Source organism: Eleginops maclovinus, chromosome 8, assembly GCF_036324505.1.
Source record: "Eleginops maclovinus isolate JMC-PN-2008 ecotype Puerto Natales chromosome 8, JC_Emac_rtc_rv5, whole genome shotgun sequence".
Taxonomy (NCBI): domain Eukaryota; kingdom Metazoa; phylum Chordata; class Actinopteri; order Perciformes; family Eleginopidae; genus Eleginops; species Eleginops maclovinus.
In genome coordinates this window covers 16,241,470-16,263,211 of record NC_086356.1, presented here as the reverse complement: position 1 = coordinate 16,263,211, position 21,742 = coordinate 16,241,470, and the positions used below count along the sequence as shown (strand labels likewise).

Genomic DNA, 21,742 nt, shown 5'->3' with positions numbered 1-21,742 from the left:
GTTTTTCCGAACATTTGCAGTGAAGTGAACCTATTCTCATGTTATTTGAGGACTGCTGACCTCATCTGGTTATAGGCTGCTGTTGCAGGCCCACTTAATCACTGAGCCCGGATCCTTGTTTTCTCTGAATAATTTCACCACATATAGTACAAACATAGGCTTGAATATAATAAAAGCAGAAACCTTGAAACACATACAGAAGAAGAGTTTAATTCAGTGTTAACACAATAAATATACAAAACTCAAACTACTCAACATGCGATTGAAAGTTCAACCAGAGTGCATCTTAAAATGACAACAAAATCAAGAGCGAACAGCCGACCATCTCGTGACAAAATATACAAACATCCCTTTCTATTTTCTTTTTGATCATATAATTAGGATTTTAGTGTTAGAGATGCTTTGGAAATTAATTGTCAGTGTTTCTACTACAATCCATGTTGATCATGAAGCTTAAGCCACAGCCCATCTACAGCACGTCACACAGTTCACATCGCAATCTAACGCCATATATCATGTTTTCTTAAGCAAGTCAAAATGAACAGCAAATACTTTAAGTGCCACTCAGTTTGATTGTTTTTGAGGAGTAATCTCACATTGCTTTGTACATAAATGTACTCAGGAATACACATGCACTGGTTCAAATCAAGCCAGTGTGGAGAGTAGAGATAAGATGTGAGCAGAGAGCAAAACAAGGCATGTTGCAGGAAGCTTTGAAATAAATCAAGAAGGATCACAGACCCACAGCCAGACTCTGCCCTGCACACAGACTAAGACTTAAAGGCCAAATCCCCTCTATTTACACTCCTACACATCAAATTCATACAAAGGCTTGACTGGTTTAAACATGAGACACAACAGGCAAAAGAGATCAGACACATTCAAACTGTGGAAAAGCTTTGCAGCTCCAACTAAAGAAACATACATTACGTAGCAAGAGACACTTTTAAACGCATTTTAGCAGACAGAACACATTTGAAAGTCTAAATAACCAGGAAATTGAATGATCTATGCAAGTGTTCAGATTTGAGTTCAGTGATCGTCAATCCACAATTGTCTAATTATGACTATGCAAGCAATTATGAGAGCATTACATCAACATTACTGGCCCATTTGTATCATCTTTTTAAGTACTACTTATTGCAACATAGTGATTTAAAGCACATATCTTTAAAAACAGTGTCCAGTTAGTGTTTGATTCTATAGTTTTTAAACCTCAACATGCAAGTAAAGAGCACATCCTGAGTAAAACTGAGGTAAGTCTCCAGGAACACAAGTAAAGCTGGAGGCGAGTTACACTTTCCCCTTCACAAGAACTGTATAAACATGCATCTGTATATACAGGATAGTGGTACTGTATGTTAACAGTGTCAGTAGTTGATTTCTTTCTGAGCAGAGGACATGAATAGGTAGGCTTCATGTGTGAACTATGTTGAACTCAGCTGGTAGTTATCGACACTAATGAGCAGGAAGGCGAGAGGTCATTTTTTATAAATATCCTACCTTTTGCACAGTTTACAGTGTGCAGACAAAGATTTAAAGTGCAACTTGGCGAAATTCCCAATGGATATGTATACCATTATAGGTAAAAGATTTGAAGCAGATCAAAAGCAAACTTTGAAGTGACAGTTCACCCAAAAATACTTTTGAGTATCAAATACTGTTGTTGGCTGGAAAGGTGGCTTTTAAAATGTCTTCAGTCTACAGTAATGGAGCTTAAACTATTAGTCAGTTAGTCAAAGAACAGGCAATTATTGATGAATGAGTCCAGTCATTTTTGAAGTAACAAGACTAGGACTCTACAGAGTAGCGGTGTTTGTGCTAAATGCTAACATTAGCGTGCCAACATGCTCACAAAGACAATGCTAGCAGGCTATTGCTAAGCCGGTATAATGTTTACCATGTTAGCCTAGCGTGTTAGCATGCTAATATTTCGATGGGAATGTCACTTGATTTGCAGAAATGTTATCATAAACAGAAGTTTTACACAAATGTAAATGTTGACCTTTTAAGTGATTAAACTGATTACTATTCATCAGGAATGGGACATGAAGCTACTATATGTGCTAAAGGTCATGGCCATCCATCTAATAATTGCATATATATTTCAACAACAATAAATGTAAATGGAACTAGAATATTAGTCAGGGGATCATCCCAGTAGGTAGGATTTCCCCTCTAAGATATGCAATCAGGAGCAAAGTGTTTTTCCGGCTTGAGAAAAAGGATCAAATTTGAAGAGTTTTTAGTTTATATATTATTTGATAATAAATATCACATTAGCCCTTAAGTCTGTCAACAAAGTAGCATGTTTGATACTTAAGTAGTACAATTTGGGTGACCCTTCACTATAAACAAATTCTGAGGCAAGCAGAAAGTAGAAGGCAAGGAAGTGAACTGGAATGCACGGCATTCATCTTCAACAATTCATGGTCAGTCCACCGGGGGGGCAGCAGGGATTAGTTATTTACTCATGTAAAAACAGCAGATCCAATCAGTGCATGCTGCTGCTAGAGATTTGTCGGGTAATACATTAATTTACAAATAGGAAGTAGGCTTATAAATCAAGGTAAGGCTCGGATGCATGGTAAGCCAATAACGCTGGGGAGCACCTGTAGTGGAAGGTGACGTTAGAAAGTCGGACTTGGTTCAGCTACATTAGAATCTGTCTACGGAGGACAGACAGACATTTAAAGAGGCACACAAACATCAATTCAGTTGGCCACACACACACACACACACACACACACACACACACACACACACACACACACACACACACACACACACACACACACACACACACACACACACACACACACACACACACACACACACACACACACACACACACACACACACAGAGAAAATAAAGTGGAGCACGCTGGTGGAGTGGTAGGAGTGCAGAGTCTGTGATGAGAGCTGTTTGGATCCTGCCTGCAGTGGTTGTTTTATCACTGAGATTACAGATCATGGAAAGCTAACTGTAGCACCGTCACATGATCCACTTTGATATTGTCAGAAGGCTGGGGGACTCTCCATGTGTCCAAACAAGGACAGTGGAAGCTGGGTGTGAGCAGAAGGGAAGGAAAGGGGATGGATGGAGGGATGAGCAAGCTATCTAAGCCAATCAGATCTGCTCCTTGAAGGCTCCTTGTGCAGCCCTGGTGGTGGCGTTAGCAGCGGCCGTCTGGACCGTCTTGTTGGACATGACACCGGTGGCAAACTCCTGCTGGGCCTTCTCAAAGCTGGCCCCGGTGGTACGGTACATCCCATGGACCTAATGAGGAAGAGCAGGGCAAAAGAGATGTGTTACAACTGAGTGGACTTTAATGGCTGCTTAGACCTCATCTAGGTTTTACTGTGAGTCTACCTTTTTGAACATGATGAGGGACATGACAGCCAGAGAGGTAAAGAGAGCAGCGATGAGGATCATTATGATGCCCACTGGGATGCTACGGTTCAGGCCGGTCAACGCTGAGATCCACCCGCTGAGAACGAGGAAATTAGGGATTTTATATATTTTTCTTCAAACAATGTGGCACTGTTGTTTTTTTCACTCTACACAATACTGTCATAAATAGTGAACAGAGCATCCGATGTGTATTTCTCTGCAGCTGTAAATAGTCCCAAACAAATCTCAATTAGCATCTGAACATAAAGCAGGCATGTCCAGCTGTTTTTTGGATATTCCTCGGCTTTTTAAATAAATAAACACAAATTTGAGATCCGCCTTCAGGATAGAAAATATTGACCTGTTTGAACTCCAAATGGTATTAATATAAAAAAGCTAGAGATGCAGCTAATGAATGGTTTCCTACTCTGATTCTCACTCTTTATTTTTATTTTCCTTGCAGTACATAAAAAACAACAAAATATGTACAGTATTTCTAACACCCCAATTGGTGTCTTTAAATAAATCCCCTTCCAACAACCTGGAGGGGCCTGGATTGTGTGTATTGTGTGCCTTAATAGTTTATATTTTGTATTTGCTATCCTGTTTGGTTAAGTTATTTATGGTTAAAGATAACTGCCTTGGCTAGATTTTAGATATCTAACTGTGATTTCTTATCACCCTTTCTGACAGATCAACAGGCTAAACATGAAGAAATAAAAGATTGATCTGGACATTTAATCCTTAAAGAAACTAGATGTTAAATTAACTTCAAAGGTAAGACTAAAGCAGAATATTTCCCACTAATTTAGGATTTTCTCACCTGGCGCCCCAACCAGTGATGCCGATACACTGGAGAACGTAGATGCCAAACTGACAGATGTACACGAAGAAGAAAGCAAAGAACTTGAATGAGCTGTCACTCCTGCAGAACGAGAAGAAAACAGGACGTGAACAACATAATGGGTTTTTAGTTCGATACCAGTAATAAGGTCTGTGGTTACCGCATACATACAAGTTGCCAAAAATAAGTCAGTAAATAGCCCATTTGTTTATTTTAAAGCTTTCACTGAAAGGGCTATTGCTCATCAGTAAGACTGCTAAACGTCCTCATGCCAAACACAATCTGAAGCCATTTGTTCGTGGTGCAGTCCGTTTGTAGTATAACAGCATAGCATTTTACTTCTGGTGATTTAATTCCAGCTCAAAAATCATAAACTGTTTTTCCATTGTGAATATTATCTTGTCAGTGTATATTTGTATCAATACATTTTATATATATATAATATAATATAATATAATCTTTTTCCTAGGAACAATTCAAAATCAATTTGAAGTTCCCATTTCCCTCTTGTAGAGGTAAAATCTTCTGGGTTGGCCTACTGAAACAAGTCATTCCAAGGTTTAAACAGCTGTGTTATTTACCTGAATGCTCCATAAAGTGGTCTGTACCAGCAGACGAAAGAACACGGGGTGAAGAGCAGGAACCAGAGGATAGACAAGCCAAAGTCCACCCCGCGTGACGCATCCACACAGAACCAGGCCAGGCAGCCCACCAGGTTAGCAAGCAGCGTCCCAGTATGAACTGAAGTGTGAGCAGAGAGATAATGCACAGTCAGTATGAGTGGAGCTTTGAGTGAAAGTGTGGCAGCCTCCATGTCTATGTCAGAGCTTAGAAAGCAGGCTGGATTCTGCCTACTGTACAGCTAGTATCCAGTGTTCTCACACTGCTGCACACAGACACTTAATATTTCAACATGTGGGACTGTGCAGGACGGAGAACTAGGGAAGCCCCGAGAGGAGAGTTAGGAATAAAATCTGGTGGTCCATTTATTTAGTGTGATCCGATTTGTTTGCTTTCCTGTGTTTCTGACTTAAAAACAGAAGAAAAACTAAGGTTTTCGATGATCTGGATCAATTTGCTATTTATTGCTGTAATACTTAATGTTGCCACAAGAGGCTGCTGGCACCACAGACCCATGTTTTTACACAGAGGTAAAATACTCATGATTTCGTTAGTGTGACTCACCAAATAAAAACTGTGTGAATAAGCCTGCCATTGTACTAGTGCACAGAACATTCTCTCCTTATGCTATCTGTGCTTCTGCTATACAAAGTCCCTTATCCCCCGTGATCGGTTTAAAGAAATACAAACAAGCAAGTGTGTTTTCCCCTATGCTTGAATGATAATGTGTGGAGCCATACCTCTCCTTAGCGGTGACACGGTGCAGCTGAGATGTTATGGCTATATGACTCTGTGTTTCCTAACAGCAGATAAGTGGTGATAAAAAAGTACATCTGTTTTTTAAGGATGGTTACATAACTTGCTGAAACACAATGTATGTACCTTATGTCTAGAGTGCATGGAGAAACTCAGCTGGAAGAAAACATGAATGAAAATTGTAGTCCTATTTGGAAAATGGGTAAAAAAAGTGATTTAGAAAAGCTATCCTTTCAAGTCACAAAAAAGAAAAGAGATCAAGACTTTGGTCGGACAAGTAGAGGGGATCACCAGAAATGTCCAACTCAGAGCTTCCAACAGAACACTCACATTAAATGAATAATACTAAATGATCTTTTTCTCTCAGGATCCTCACACTGCCTTCATTGTTCAAGGCATTGTACAGTAGCAGAGTTTGTAGAACTGAGTAGTTTTACATCACAGTGTGAAATATGACAGGAGCCTGCTTGTTGACACAACAGGAGAGAGCGTGGGGGGGGGGGGGCTGATGTGTGCTCAGGATCCTTTTCCAGCAAAAAGTAGGAAATTCTTTGCTTACCTCAGATGAATCTGGATATGAACTAAAACTATGGGAGGGAGGGGTGCTCTCTGAAGTGTGTATCTAATCTAACCTTTCAGCAATCATCTGACCGATACTTCATCAGACCACATGACTGCACCACGTGCCTTTGTCAGGTGGCTGCTGAATGCCACTCGGGGCCATTCATTCCCTGAGTCCCAGATGGGAGCTGTAATTTTTTAACACCAGTACGATGCGTTTGTAAAAGTTATAGGGCGATGAACAGCAGTTGCTCTTATTCAGGGGATTGGTATGGGTTCACTGTTCAAACAAATGCAGTATCTTGTTAAAAAATCCTAAAAAAAACAATGTCCCACCAAGTTTTTGTTGTATATTTATAAAAAAACTAGTCTTTGTTAAAGTTTCTTCAGACCAGCTTCATTTGCAGATCTACACTTCTGAAGACAGACTGTAACACTAGGTTCAAGTAGTTATAAAGACTACATCTTTTTATTCTGTTTCTATGAATTGTAAGTGTTTCATTTTGGCAACAAAAGTCATCAAAGTGTGGGTGGGTACAGCATGTGTGAACAGTACACCAAGAAAATGACTCAATAAAACAGATACAGCCATCTTTTCCTTAAAAACAAGCTAGGTTACAGCCAGGCTCAGTAAAAGACAAAAGGTGGTTTCTTTCATTGTGCTTTGGTTTTTAAATACATATAGTATTACTTTACATTCATATACTAGTACTACTTTCCCACAAGCAGTACTTTAAAAGAACTTTAAACTAGGGAGGACACATGTAGGAATTTTACAGATTTCCCCAAAAGTTGTTTCCCCTATTGTGTAACAGAAACATCGAACTGTAAAGCACTCAGTTTTACAAAAATGCCAGATATTAAATCAAATTAATGTTTGCATTCATTTCATTAAATCATTCAAACAGAAACTGAATTTGGAGGCCAAACAATCTCACCTACAAATAGTGGTTGTAAAAGGACTGCAAAGCTTCCAAAGCTGGTGATTTATATGATGAATGAAAGGCTGTTACTAACTTTTCTTTCACCACAAATGATATATGGACTAAAAAAATGTACCACAGCCAAAGATATTTACTTTATCATCACATAGGACAGAGAAAGCTACAGATCCTAGGGAAGGTTTTGCATTTCTGCTTGAAAATGAGTTTCAGATAATTGTTTCAGTGTTAGATGCCCGTAAACAGATTATCTTGGGGTAAATCTTTTACAGATTGACTCCATTTCGTCATTTTCATTACAATGCAGCAGCAGGGACATCTTTTACTGATCAACATTCGATCAAATAAAGTAAAGAAAGAAAGCTACTCACACATCCAGAGGTAGTACATGATCTTGACGGTCTTCTGGAACTCTACAGGGATGTCCACTGTAATGTCTTGGTAGAAACAGGGACCGACGGGGAACTTCTCTGGGAGGGGAGGCCAGTTGTTTTTCCTGCCTACAGGATAAGAAAAGACAGAAAGAAATGTAAGTTCATGTTCCACACTGAAAGGACAACATATCAGTAATAGCCTAAACCTAGAAACAGAAACTCTGGTGCATTAACAGTAAATATAGTCTCGTTTCCTGATTCTTGCGCAGTCTTAGAAAAAGCTTTAAAACACATTTGGAAGTGACAAACTCCACATATGGTTGGCAGAGAGAAACCAAGATGTAATGACTTATGTGTGGCTACTGAGATGTAAAATATTAACTGTGCACAGGGATCTGTAGAGAAGCTTTGAGAATCTGCATGAATGATTCAACATTTCGGAAATATGCTTATTTGCTTTTTTTGATGACGTATGTACAGCTAGTCCCAAGGTAGAATCCTTCTTCCTTCCCCTTTGAATCCAACTTATGTCACTATTACTATTAGTACTTATTATTATAACGTTGTTTTTATTTATCACTACTATTCATGCCATTTCTTAGACAGGTGCAGTGTCTGCATGAATCTCTGCTGGTTGCTTTGCAGCAGAGAATTTTGACAAAAAGATTGAAGTCACTGCAGGTAACTCCTTTTAAAAACACAATTTGTCATGTTTACATATTTGTTTCTGAGTGAATCAAACAAACAAAAATAATTAGTAACATTTAGGAAGGCTATAGACCCAGGCCAGCTGTTTCCCCCTGCTTACAGTCTTTAGGCTAAGCTGATCTTCTGTCCAGCCTCATATTTAACATACAAACTTGAGACTGGGACTAATCTTCTCATCTCTGTATGTATTCAGTAAATGTTTAGCCGAATAAAACAGATCACACTCTGGTGTCAATAGCAGGAAAAATTGCACTGGACCTGCTGCTGGAAAAGGTGATTTTGAGCGAGTTTAAGAAGTACATATATTTATTAATCACTGACAGGGACATTTCTTTCCCCACTCTTTGTGTTTATGCACATTACACACACAGGGAGGATATACATGCACAAACACAACCACACATGCACACATGGCAGAGCAGAGAGGCTGCCAGGTACCCGGCGCCAGGGAGCAGTTTCGGGGTTTGGTGCCTTACTCAAGGGCACCTAAACAGTGGCCCAGGAGGAGAACTGGCACCTCTCCAGCTACCATCTCACTCGGTATTATTATTTTTTTGGTCCAATCAGGACGTGAACCGGCGAAACTTTGGATCCAAGCCCCTGCCGCCCCGTTTAGATTTAGGAACAGAGTAATTTCCCTGATGCTGACCTCCTGAAGCACTGAGCGACTGCATCTCTCTCTCCCTGCGGTCCAGCTCGGCAGCCTTCCTCTCCAGTTCCTCCTGCCTCCTCAACAGCTCAGCAGCTGCTCCCGACTGCTCCTACACAAACACACACACATAAAACGATGTCAACACACTGATACACGTACAGAAATATGTTTCTTCAGCTCTGTTTCTACTTTTGGAATAAATCCAATTCTCTACGGGGGAACACCAGCAGGAGGAGAAGACATCACAACCACTTGGTCCCAGGAGGCTGTCGACAAATGAGATGCACCATCACAAGTTATTTTCCTGCCTGCCTGCTTTTCTCCCTGACTCTGTCGATCCTATAGCAGCTACAAAGGCACAGAGAGAAAGCGCCTCCTGTGGAGATATGTTTCTGTGTACAAACACAGCATGAAGCCTGCTGTCATGTTATGTACCCTTTGCCTTCAATACAGAATCTCTGCTGGAGGTACAGGACTAAACTAATGAACCTATAATATCCTGCATGCTTGCATGGAGAGTATAAAAGTGCGTCTACTAAAACTACCAGTTCTAAATGGCACAAAAAACATAAAGTTGAAGAAATTAGTGTTTTTGAGGTCAGGGTCTCAAAAATCTCAAGCTTGAACATCACCTCTGTGAAACCAGGACTGGGTGGAGGCTCACCTATCAATGCACAGGGGAGGAGTTTAGAGATGGGAGGGTATTTAAGGACTAGGTGTGTTCTGTTTGAACCCTTTGACTGAGACCATGCTGTCACTCCAGGGCATTTGTTTGTCCAAATCCTGTGAGTAATTTTGTAATGATTCAAAGCAAATTCTTTTAAGATTATTTATATGGTTCGACTGATAACTAATATAAGGTGTTCATGAATGCGCTTAGGAACTGTGTGATATACCTAGCTGTGAACCAGTAAAACTGTTCAATTTAGAGGAGACAGTGGTTGTATATTTTGTTAATCTGGTCTGTATTTATGTTTCCAATAAATAGGATCCTGACGAAGAAACTTAAAGATTCCTTTTTTAAGAAGTGGAGGTATTAGAACCTAGCTAAATCATGTATTTGTCTATTAATCTTAGCTATGGTCTGCATTGCGATGTATTTATTTTTGTTTATTGTACCATCCCTGCATCCGTTTGTCCATTCATCCCAGTCCTCCAACTATTTCATTCCATAAATGTTCAGATGACTCTTAGATCCTTGTGTTTAAACAGCACATAAGTGAGAATTCTGCCTATTGTGAAAATTAGAATGAAAACCGCATCACATGTCATGTAATTTGCAGCCTTTCTACACCAGGTGTGGTCAGTGTCACCTGTGACTGTGAGTAGGCTGGAGGCTCCTCTGTGGGTTTCATGATGGCGGGTTGCGTGTTGATGGTGGGGGCTGCAGTCTTGGGCGCCATACCCCCGGGCGTCTACGGAGGAAAACAAGATGCATTTAAATGTGGATCTAACAAAAAACCTTTATTATAGCATAAAGAGAGTAGCCTCTGCAGTGTGTGACATACTGCATCAGGCTCACGGTTAGGTCAGAATTAAAACGTATAAAGTTTAGCAATTGTAAGCATGTCAACCAAAGACTGCTTTTCTCTGATGAATCCTCTTTGATCAATTCCTTTAAATAACTTTTAGAGGACTGAAGGGTCAAAAGTATCCAATATTTTACAAATATAATATACTGTAATAATAATACAGTTTTAACAATCTCTGAAAACAATTGTACTCTTTGATAAGTGTTGACTGCTGGAAGTTATACTTGTCTTATTTCCCATTTAACACAATTGTTTGTGTCCATTATATTATCCTGGATATTGCAACAGCTCATTGATCTTTTTCAAATTAAATCAATCCTCTGAATCCTGTTGAGGTTTATCACATCTATTTGATGTATTATTATCATCAAATACATTTGATTAATCCAGTGGCATTTACTGTTGCAACTGGATTATTTGATAAAGTACTGACTGGTTTGGTATCTGTGAAGGGATTGTACTCCTCTAGCCCTGGAGGAGCAGCCTGTCGTACTTGAGTCACTGATGGATCCTGTGAAAATACAAAAATATATGAATAAAACTTAAAAGCTTAACAAAAGGGGTAAATTAATCAAATGTTATGAATAGTTTTGGTATGAAAATAGTCATTTTTTCAAGTCTTTCCTTGTGTTTTATCAAGGACAGGAGTGAAACTGTCTGAGCTCATGTGAGTATAAAAACCCTCCATTATTCTGTCACATGAAGGCCAAACAACCCTCTTTATTCAAAATGCAACAGGCCTATAATTCAATACTGGCAGGATGATTCCAATAATTTTCACGAGGAGACTTCTATAAATAGTCCTGGGTGTTCCAGCTCAAAGACATAAATAAAAAAAGACTTAATTTTTTTAATATGCTGCGCTCTGCACAAAAACACTTCCCGATCCTTTTAGGCACATTTTGGATTTGCAAGACAAGCAAATTCAAACAACCTTGTTTTCAAGAGCTGGTGAATAACAGTTTTACTATGTACTATGCAAACACAATGTGAAATGAAGGATGAAGCTCAAACATTAAGCAGAAACCTTTTAAAGGGTGACACTGGAGTGCAATGATGTTTACTTATAGGGTGTATTCAACTCCCAATTGCCAGTAACCACAAACTTTAATATAGGTTCATCATTTAGTATATTCTGCCTCCGTTTGCATGTGAAATTCTGTTCCTGCAAGCATCAGCTAATCACACATTTATTATAAGCTTACCATCAGCTGCTGTCAGTCAAGCTCTGTTTTCATTCAAATTGCTGCTCAAGATTACCATCCAATGTGCGTATACCTGCAGTGCTATCCTCATGCAGTCTCAGTGCAGACCTCTCGCTGTCTCCCTGACTCTTGAGTTTCTGGGAGCATCTTTTCTGCTGCCTCACTCACTCACTCACAGGCTGCAACGTGTCACCAGACCGGGGTCATAAATATTTGAGGGTATGATGCGTTTAAAGTTTAATGTCGCCCTATTGCACAGCCAAGGAAACACATGCATATTCACTGAGTGTTCATTTTGAAATCTTAAGTTACCAAAGAGGAGAAAATTAAATAATTCACCTGTTGCAGATCTTACTGTGTAATCTAAAAATGATGTATTTACTGTCACCTAATAATGCACCAACTCTTACCCTTCATGATCCTAATGTAGCTGGAAATAAAACTGATTTTGTGATGCCTTGGCTGCAGACGTCCCACTATTTGACGACACATTATCCAACACTTTGCCTGCTGTATAGTATTCTGTACATAACACTGCTGGGTCAACAGGATGAAAACCAGTTGGAGTCCATGTTTTGTATGACATTTGATTAAGCTGTTTAGACTGGCACAATCTGAAAACTAAGCTTTCTTCTATGACACTAGAGCTTAATGTCTTTAATTAGCCTACATCCAGATAAATAGGCCAAAACAGAATGAACAATCTGATGCATAACTGGGAGTGATGACATTTGGCTGCCAGCGGGGACCCTAGCACCACATGTCGCCATGACAGCAACATATGATTTCATGAAGTATTGAAGATGGCTCAAGAGCAGGGAACAAAGATTCATTTCTCCTCAGGCACAAAGAAAGACAGCCAATAAATGACAGGAAATTGGCAGAGCAGCAGGGGTTCACTAGTCATGTCAGTATGCTAATGAGGCTCCATGAATAATTCACCTTTCATGCGTCTGTGCAGTCAAACTGTGCTATCAGCATCTTTTACTTTCATACGCTGAAAGAGCAAAATGGGGAAATTACTTAAGTTTCTGTGAAACATTAAAGCCTCTAGAATAAGAGGAATTATTTACTCGTATGTGTAGGAATATCAACAATGCCATAATGTTTCATGGAAATTTCAATCAGTTCATTAACTGACTGGTTTCATTTTTGTTGACATGTTAATCCAAAACAATAGATCTGCAAATGATTGTAGTTTTTTACTACTCATCTTCAAAAGAACTTGTACATTAGAAATACTCATCACATTATACTAAAACACAAGGAACAGTCACTTTTTGTCCAAACAACAGTGCTTAAACCCTGCTCTATTATCTTGGACATGTTACATTTTAATGTATGGTTGTTAATCCATACTGGAAATAGTCCAAACCTCCAAAGATATAAATTTGAGGGACACAAATGAATAACAAATATTTACACGAGTAGCTGGAAGCAGGGAACTGTTGGTATTTCTGCTAAAAATGTGTCACTTACCAGAATATTTGTTGGTTTATCAATTAATCTCATAACCTTTTCATCTCTAATAAAATGCCATTTAGTTACTGTACTTTTGCTGATGATCAGTACACCTGACAGATGAGGTAGATAGAGGGAAACACCTTTACATGCTTGCTGATGGAGGGAGGCACTGAAGGGCTAAAGAGCACATGATTAAATGCATGCATCCACCATTACAAGACACGGTTAACACAAAGCTGTCCATTCGTTGGATGTCTTAATAAAGATGACAGCATAATGTAAGCCTTGCAGTGAAAACAATGTAGTTACTGACCTTATTACTTCTCTATTATAGAGTGACAAATGACCAAAATACTGTTTTAATAGCCTTTTAAATTATTTCTATGCAAAAGCACCCCATCAAATCCTTCCCCTAGTATTGAGTTATTATTAGCACATGTCGTCTGGTATAGAAAATCCATTAAGGGGATCTAAAGTGATGGAAAATCAACCTAGAGTTAAATCAAATCAACTATGCATGGTTACAGGAACATTTGAACAGCATGAAAGGGTTTAACACAAATGTACTTTTCTATTTAAAGTGCTATAGAAGGAAAGGTGTAACGACGGTGGATAGTTGTAGATATCATAAAGAATAAAACACAATCACACCCTGCAAGTCACAAGCAATGCTAGCCATCTAGCAAACTATCAAGCTAGCTAACACAACATTGCCTGGTTCATTAACATGTTATGTCACACCAAAGTGAGCCATACTAAGTGACAGACTGTAATTCAAGCTTGACAAGTGAATTAAAAACGTTTTGCTCATAGCTGTATTACTTTTATCAAACACAACTAGCTTTATAACAGCTGCTTAATACAGAACAACCCGTGTCTGATCTGCCTAGCACTGTAAGGTTGTTATTAATGTGAAATAGTGCACAAGCTAATGCTAATATGGCTAATGTAGCTAGCTAACGTTACCTGGAATGGGTTGCTGATCTCCGGGTCCGCGAACGGGTTGCTGTCGAATCCTGACATTATCCAAACAGGATGGTTTCAGTCGTTTCAAGACTTAATAATTATATATACAGTGTATAAATCCGAGCAAAATACTTCCAAAATACCAACTCGTTCTGAGGTAGACGCAAGAAATGACAGACGGTCGGAGGTGAAGTGTTGACTGTGTACAGAGATACTATCAGGCTGGAGGGGATTGGTCACCATTAGCGGATCACATGTGATACAAAATTGACGTATACGGAAGTGAAGACACGTCAGGTCACATGCTTTATTTATGTGTATTAGTTTCTTTATTTTTTTAAGCCCCTCACATTAATTAAAGTCCTGATCCGGCCCTGATCCGTACACACCAGACACAACCACATTTATTAATCCTGACATAATAAAATCAATCATACTCATTTCAAACAACTGATGCTTAATCCTTTTTTATCTGATTTCTCACACTATTACACCATAAATAATTTGTTGGGTATACTTCATATCAATAATGTGAAGCTCTATTGTGAGTTAAGTAATCAAATAAATGCAATGCAGTAAAAGGTACAAAATGTGCCCTGTGGAGGGAACTTCTTGAGAACTTTACAATTCTAACTATGTACAGGAAGTAAGTAACTTACTTTATGTTAAGTACGTAAGACGAGTACGCAAAATATACATATCTGATAAGAACTTTGATGCCGTTGTTGCCTGGGCAACGGGGGCGTTATTATATATAGAGCTCTACATTCTAAATGAGGTGGCAGTTACAGCCCTTCTATGAATTAGACAGTGAACAATTAACCGTTATTTCTAGATATTCTAGATCTATGTTGTCTCTGCAGCTGAAGCCCTGTCATGTGACACCAACTTGTCCAGCTCACACTTCCGCTACTGCGTGTGAAAAAAGTTGGTTAAAATCTCGGAGAAGTTTGCCTCTGCAGGAACTTGTTGCGCTACGTAACACTTACCCTTTCGTATGTTAACGTGCAGTTTTAAAAGCCGAATTCGCATTTAGTTATCGAGGGAAGTCTTGTTTAAACGTTGAGCATGTCGACGACCGCCTTGTACAATGACCAAGGGGGAGCGGAGGCTGCGGTGGAAGCGGCGCAGGAGAACAACTCCAGCACCGGTGGAGCTGCCTTTGGACTCTTCAGCTCTGACTTTAAAAAGTAAGATAGCTTATCATGTGTTCCGTGTGCTGTCAATAGTGTTTTTTTGTAGTTCAGTTAGACGGTTGCAGTGAACTTTGTGATGCTAACTCCCTGTGTAGCTGACTTGAAAAGTAGCCCCCAGCATCATCAACAAGCTAGGCAGTGATGGCGACCGACTGTTAGCTGTATGCCATGGCACTGATACATGTCAAAAAACATCATTTTAATATGGTTTTGGGGTGTTATCGATTCCCAATGCTTTGCTCACTTTGACCACTTGTGGAGGAAAGTTTTTCAAGTTATTTACTTAAGTAGAAGTACTAATACTGCACTGTGAAATACCACCAAAAGTAAAAGTCCTGCATTCAAAAACTCGAGTTAAAGCATAGTATATCAAATATAGTTCTTGTGAAACTGGTAAAAAATATTTTAAAGCACAAAAATTGCATTGAAATGCAATCCACACAAGATAATAATAAAAAACATCTTGAATCCATACATCCTTATACAAGTTGCACCAGTGAGTAGACTTGGAAAAAATATTATTGGAAAAGGTATAACTGCATTTAAACAAAAACAACAACAACAACGATTAGTCTTCATGATCAGCTTCGGCAAACACATATTTAACCTGTTCATCCAGTCTTTGGTTATTAAACAGAGTATAAAATGTGTATAAGGGATTTTCTTCAGAGAGCTTGCAAAATATAATTGAGGCTTCACTGAGTGGCTTACACTAGTGTGCAGTATTAATCAATGGACAAACAATCCACATATTGACAATCAAATTGAATGTGTACCCACAAATATTCTCAATGATGCAATACCAAAACAAGCAGAAGAAGATACCATATGGAGCGGATAATAAAAAAATACACTGAAAAAACTGAAACGCTATCTTTAATTAAATGTATTATCTCAACAAATTACACATAATTGTATTAGATTAGTTCAAAGCGATAATATTAAGTTTAAGTAAAAAATATTAGGCTCAACTTAATATTATTGCTTCCAACGTACATTATATAATAACGTGGAATTTGTTTACATGATACATTTAATTAAAGTCAATGTTTTCAGTGTAGTCTGCTTCCTTTTTAGAGGAGCAAAAGGCTTTGCAGTTGAACTTGAATTGTGTGGCCTGTTTGAGTTTTTAATCTGTAAACCACCTCTTTTATAGCTTTGCCAAGTCACTCTGTGCTTTATGAACTGGCACAGTTTGGGATACTTTCAGGAAACAAATGGTCTGTACTTGAATGTACATATTTAGACAGTTTGTTACTAGAATGTGTACACACCAAATGAGTTTCTGATAGCTATGCAGGTGCCCAAGGATGTCTTATTTGTTTTCAAGAGGACAACATGAAATTCTTGAGAAAGACTTGTTGGAAGAAGTTTCCTAGTTTCAGTTTTAACTTCACGTCACAGACTCACAGTTACTTTCTCGATGTATAAGTTACCTTCCTCTTGTATAAAAGTGAAATGGATCGTCAGCATGTTTTGAGTTTCATCTCAGACACCAGCCACTAGAGGGTAGCCACACATCATTGGAGCCTTCCTCTGTTGTTTCTAAGTTATTTTAAAGATCAGTGTTTCTGCAGCTGAGACACTCTGGTTTAATCCTCTATGTGTGAATGTAGTGCTTGACCCCAAAACAGCCCCACATGTGTATAATTGAGCTGCCCAGTCTTCTTGTTTTACCTGTCAATATGAGCTTTACATTGTTGATCCCAACCCTTACTAAATGTCCTTAAATCTTTAGAACAGTTGTTTGCATCTTCTCTTCAGCATTCAGGATTTTTCCCATCCTAAATGTCTTTTTGAATGACATTCTGTTGCCCCAGTGTTAAATGTTGCTTAGTGTGCTTAAGTTAACCTTTAAGCTGTCTCACATGACCATCTACTCACTTAGCCAAGGCTAGGTCATAAGTTAGCCTGCATGTAGGCCACACTGGGAAGAGCAGAAAATGCATGAATGATGCTTTTGTTTGTGCGTGTCTGTATGGCCTGTGCATCCTAAGCTGGGCCCACATAAGTGTAGCACGCATGCATTGTCTTACTCAGCATGTATGTTGCATCTTGTCAATTAAGGTTAGCCCCATGGAGAGTCGTTCTGCTAATGTTAAATGAAGTTATTTGAAATTCCTGAATGTTTGTCACGTGTGAGGGTCACAGCAGCATTCCTGCAGTGTTCTGTAGTATTATAGTCTTCTCACTGACTAAAGGCTCCATGAAAGGCTTCAGACAGGCACAAATACATGTGACTTATTTATTGTCTGTGACTAAAGAGAGATTTTGCTGCGGACAAGTGGTTTGGTTGTATAAATGTGGTAAATTGTTTGTTTTTGAGCTACATCAAACGTTAGGATTTTGGATCTTTTACTTTATTTTCAGAAGAGTTATTAACTGTTGATAATGTCCTTATCAGGGCACATCTGGCACTAATTTCCTCATCAAAATACATATTTTAACCAATAAACACAACAAAAAAAAACTAAAGGAAGAGGGAATTTAGATATTTTTCAGTGTCTCAAACACTGGAAGGATTTGCACTGTTGGTTACCATCTCACCAAGACATGAAACAGGTGTATGTGGGATGCTTCACATAAAAACTTTGTAATTGATCAATCATTCATTTTCCATTTCCTACCTTTTAATGTTACTGGCACCAATCACATTACTATATATATGTTCTCCTGTGTTTCAGGTAATACAAAACTAAAACTGACCCACCACGTGTTTTAAAATCTTACAAACAACTAAAGATATTGCAATGTGCCATTTGTCTTGTGACGTACTTGGCTGAAACAGGCTTCTTGGCATGCTTGGTCAAATCACACTGCTGCACCTATCTGTTATTTGTGTATTCCTTTTCCACACAGAAAAGCATTTACTTGTTGTTTTTTACTTGTTTCTATTTCCGTTTCAACTGAATATGAGATAATTGTGACCGAGTTCATCAATTTTTTCTGAATGAATAGAGGAACATGGGCAAATTAACAGTCTTGTGCCCTTTTTGAAGTCATTGTTAGTTTGCTTAATAAAGTGATTTAAGATAATTGCTTGAGATTTGTGATCAAGTCCTAAATACTAGAAAGCAGTTATTCAAGAAGCAAAAATCTTCTATTAAGAGTAAAAACGTTTCACCAGCCTACTAAAAATAGCAAAAACACACATTGCAGATGTTAAAACATTGACTGTATGATCATTTTAATGTATGCTAAAGTGACTGGGCTCGTTGGTTAGATTGATGATTTTGGTCATTTCCTCCCAAAGAAAGTGTAGCACGTTCTGAACCATTCACATCTTAAAGGGTATTTCCTGACATTCAGCTCGGTACTGTTATCTTGCGTGAATGCCTGTCCTGTTGGCAGCGTATTGTATGTGCGCTCAGCAGTGTTGGGCTAAACTTGATTACCGTGCAGTAGAGGTGATGAAAAGTTGCACTGTTTACCCACCAGTGTAGATAAGGCCCTCCTTTTTCCCCTGGAGGGAAGTGACCAAAGTCACACAGAGGAAGAGCCGCATACAGGCAGAAAGCAGGTGAGAGGAAAATCCACATGGAAAAGGAAGAAGAGGACAATCAAGAGTTGACCAGCAGGTAACTTCAGAAGAAACGTGGAATCCAGCAGAAGGAGAGAGGTCTTTCCCAAGCGAGCAGGCTCTACCCTCAAGCATGACTTGCCATTAGCGGAGCTGACGGGGCATCTTGTGACTTTTTTTGCCCATGAGAAGAGGAAGGGAGTAGTGAATGACAGGCACAAAGCCAGTGGAGCCTGAGCCGTCTTTCCACTCTCCCCAGCTTTGGCAGTTATGAACAAGAACGACTTGAGAAGACAACTGTAAATAAAGCCAGGGCACACAGCCTGAAGGAAAGTAATTACCACAGCTCCGTTTCACTCTTCAGTTACTTGAAATACAGTCGGCTGTGTGTGTGGACTCTATTCTTTTAGACAGCACACACACACACACACACACACACACACACACACACACACACACACACACACACACACACACACACACACACACACACACACACACACACACACACACACACACAGTGAGGGCTTGTTGTTGAGTGGACTCCAGTGACTGCCGTGGAGGAAAGCCGGCATGGATGTTGGTTTCTCTTCTCTGCGCTCGGAGGCGGTGGGAGCCATGAGGACGGCGCTGGTGTCGGCTGAGAACCTACAGCTCACTCTGAAGCCTGAGCTCAGTCAGGAAGAGCAGGCGCTCACAAACAGCAAGAGTAGCATCAAGGAGACACACAAAGCCGGGTACTGTAAAATCACAGACAGCACCCTGACTGACATTAGTTTTGTTTGCTTCATTTAAAGGATTACGTTTTTCATTGTTGTTCTTTGTTATGTCAGTTTTCAGAGAGAAAGTAATCCAGAATGGGGATGTATGTTTCTATTCAGAGTAATTTAGGAAAAATGTGAGTGAGTTTATTCATTCATTTCTGACTTAAAAGAGGAATACAGTCAAATGTCTAGAACAAATCGGTCTTCTTCGCTCTCTTTGAAGTTCTTGTTAGTTAATTATCCAGAGTTTTATTGAGTTCGGAGTATCTAATTCTGAGAAATACAAACCTATCCTTTATTATTTTTCTTTCACCTATTTGTATTAAATCAATAGCTAAATGTTAACTCTTGTTACGGCTTTGTCGTTCTTGTTGTAGCGGAATATCTAGTACATTTAGTGCCACAATAACTAGATATTACCTCTCTGAGTGTCCCTCTGCATGTAACAAACAACCTGTGTTGCACAATAACAATGTGTGTTAGCATTAGCCTATGGATGAGCATCATCATACCATATTGCAGAGATTTCTATCAGAAATGGTAACAGCTAGTTGGCAAAGCTAATAGCAGCTAGTGGCTAGCTTCATGGACAACTATGCAATGTCTTTGGTTTAAGTAGATTTTTAAGGTTCTTTTCACTTTTGGGGGTTGGTTTATTGTGTGGCAATCAAAGATGACATTTTATGTGTGTATTGGTACATTATTTATTTACTGTTAATCTTCTGAAGGGCCAATAATGTACATACTTATTTGGCCTACAGGAACAAATTTGACGGCTCACATGTTAACCCTGTAATCTGTGAAGCCGACACAGATGTTGTATATATGTTCCTTTCACACCACCTTTGGTCAAGCTTTGACTCTTCAAACTGATTAGTCAAGTCCTCTAGCAGTGTTTACTATGCTTTCTCCAATTTTGACCAAAAGACGTGTAAATAATAGTATTTTATTTCCTCAGGAATGAAGACCTTAAAGAGATGCTGGAGAGCAACAAGGAATCGCTCAAACTGGAGGCCATGAAAAGGGTTGTGGGGGTGAGTGCATCGTAGGGATTCACATAAATGAATATATCTGTGATAAGAAAGGTGGATAAAACTCTGTAATTGTTTTTCCAGCTGATTGCCAAAGGGAAAAATGCATCAGAGCTGTTTCCTGCTGTTGTGAAGAACGTTGCGAGTAAGAACATCGAGGTATGACCTTATAAATCACAGAAAAAAATCTCATCACTCTTTTCCTGTTTGCCAAAGTTGTTTTTTATGATTCATTAAATTCTCGTGTGACACCGCATGTTGGTGGGAACTTCCTCAGACAGAACGAAGTGGTCATGTGGATTGGCTTGATTTGAAAGCTTTTCCTTAATTCATTTTTAGATTCTTTGTAGAAAATTAAACACTTAAAGAAGTGATCGCATAAGAGTAATAGCGACACATGTACTTTAAAATTAATTGAAATAATCACAAATAAACTCTTTTTTATGCAAGTTGAATAAAAATGTCTCTTTTATGCAATTTAATAATCAATTATATGCTGTACCATATGCAGCTCTAATAAAAAAACCTAAGAAATACTTATTTATACACCGACTGCATGCATGTGTTTACATTTTTTTGACAGTTTCCCACGGATAACCCTTAAGAAAAATGGCTGAATTAATTATTCAGAATGAATGTATTCCAAAAACAAAATAAAAGGGGTTATGACAAGTATTTATAGTAGCTCAGCTAGTGTTATTTCTTCATCTTAAATGGTAGCAGCAGCAGCTTGAAGATACTGTGTGTAAATACTGCACTAAACCACAGCAGATTTGTGCCAAGCCTCTTCCAGTGAATGACCAAACACTAAGCAACAGCTCAAGAGGGGTTCCCATGCCCGGAGCCTGTGAATATTGATTAGCAGAAGCAGAATAATCAGGTAGCACGAGGGGCAGCATGCGAGAGGTGCTGCTTGGAGCCCGGCACTGTGCTAGGCATGCAGCCGAAAGCAGCTCGTGGCAGGGCGGGGGAGCAGGTGGGTGGATGTAATTGGCAGTAGAGAGCCCACAGTCACGTCTCCTCTCTCCACCCTCGTACACACCAGCTGCTAAGGTAGTGCGGTTTCTTCCACACTTTACTCACCTACAGTATGTCTCTCTGAAAGCGCTTCTCTTGTCTCCTTGTCACTGTGAGCTGCCATTGATCCCTGCTAATTGGAGAAAAGCGCAAGAGCATGCAACTTATCGACACTGTTGCGTGATTTAATATTAGT

At 39.2% G+C, this 21,742-nt stretch overlaps 2 protein-coding genes across 4 annotated transcripts in view; one reads left to right on the top strand and one right to left on the bottom strand.

Moving 5' to 3' along the window:
* Positions 1 to 194: 194 nt before the first annotated feature.
* Positions 195 to 14,260, bottom strand: LOC134868481 (secretory carrier-associated membrane protein 1-like). Of its 2 annotated transcripts, none has more exons than XM_063889649.1 (9): positions 14,019 to 14,260; positions 10,817 to 10,894; positions 10,165 to 10,266; positions 8,849 to 8,960; positions 7,489 to 7,617; positions 4,820 to 4,979; positions 4,218 to 4,319; positions 3,374 to 3,491; positions 195 to 3,280 (listed from the first exon to the last, which is right to left on the bottom strand). In XM_063889649.1, exons 1-9 carry the CDS (start codon positions 14,073 to 14,075, stop codon positions 3,131 to 3,133), a joined length of 1,008 nt encoding a protein of 335 aa, XP_063745719.1. In that variant the 5' UTR covers positions 14,076 to 14,260; the 3' UTR covers positions 195 to 3,130. The 2 variants fall into 2 exon arrangements, with proteins under 2 accessions (XP_063745719.1, XP_063745720.1); XM_063889650.1 differs by lacking the exon at positions 14,019 to 14,260 and adding an exon at positions 11,589 to 13,972.
* Positions 14,261 to 14,912: 652 nt separating this feature from the next.
* Positions 14,913 to 21,742, top strand: part of ap3b1a (adaptor related protein complex 3 subunit beta 1a) — a 48,318-nt gene continuing 41,488 nt past the window's right edge. Inside the window, exons 1-3 of one of the 2 annotated variants that reach the window (XM_063889903.1) lie at positions 14,913 to 15,208; positions 20,457 to 20,532; positions 20,614 to 20,688. In XM_063889903.1, coding sequence (XP_063745973.1) covers positions 15,087 to 15,208; positions 20,457 to 20,532; positions 20,614 to 20,688 — 273 coding nt within the window. In that variant the 5' untranslated portion in view covers positions 14,913 to 15,086. Of the gene's footprint in view, positions 15,209 to 19,193; positions 19,472 to 20,456; positions 20,533 to 20,613; positions 20,689 to 21,742 lie in introns of those variants that run through there. The other variant, XM_063889902.1, reaches the window with a different exon arrangement.

Excerpts from the sequence above, each read along its gene's own strand:
- LOC134868481 (XM_063889649.1), bottom strand. The coding sequence starts at position 14,075 with ATGTCAGGATTCGACAGCAACCCGTTCGCGGACCCGGAGATCAGCAAC. Across the intron at positions 4,980-7,488 it reads CATGTACTACCTCTGGATGT|TTCATACTGGGACGCTGCTT; the intron begins GTGAGTAGCTTT and ends CTCACACTTCAG. Across the intron at positions 3,492-4,217 it reads ATCACTGGTTGGGGCGCCAG|CGGGTGGATCTCAGCGTTGA; the intron begins GTGAGAAAATCC and ends CCTCGTTCTCAG.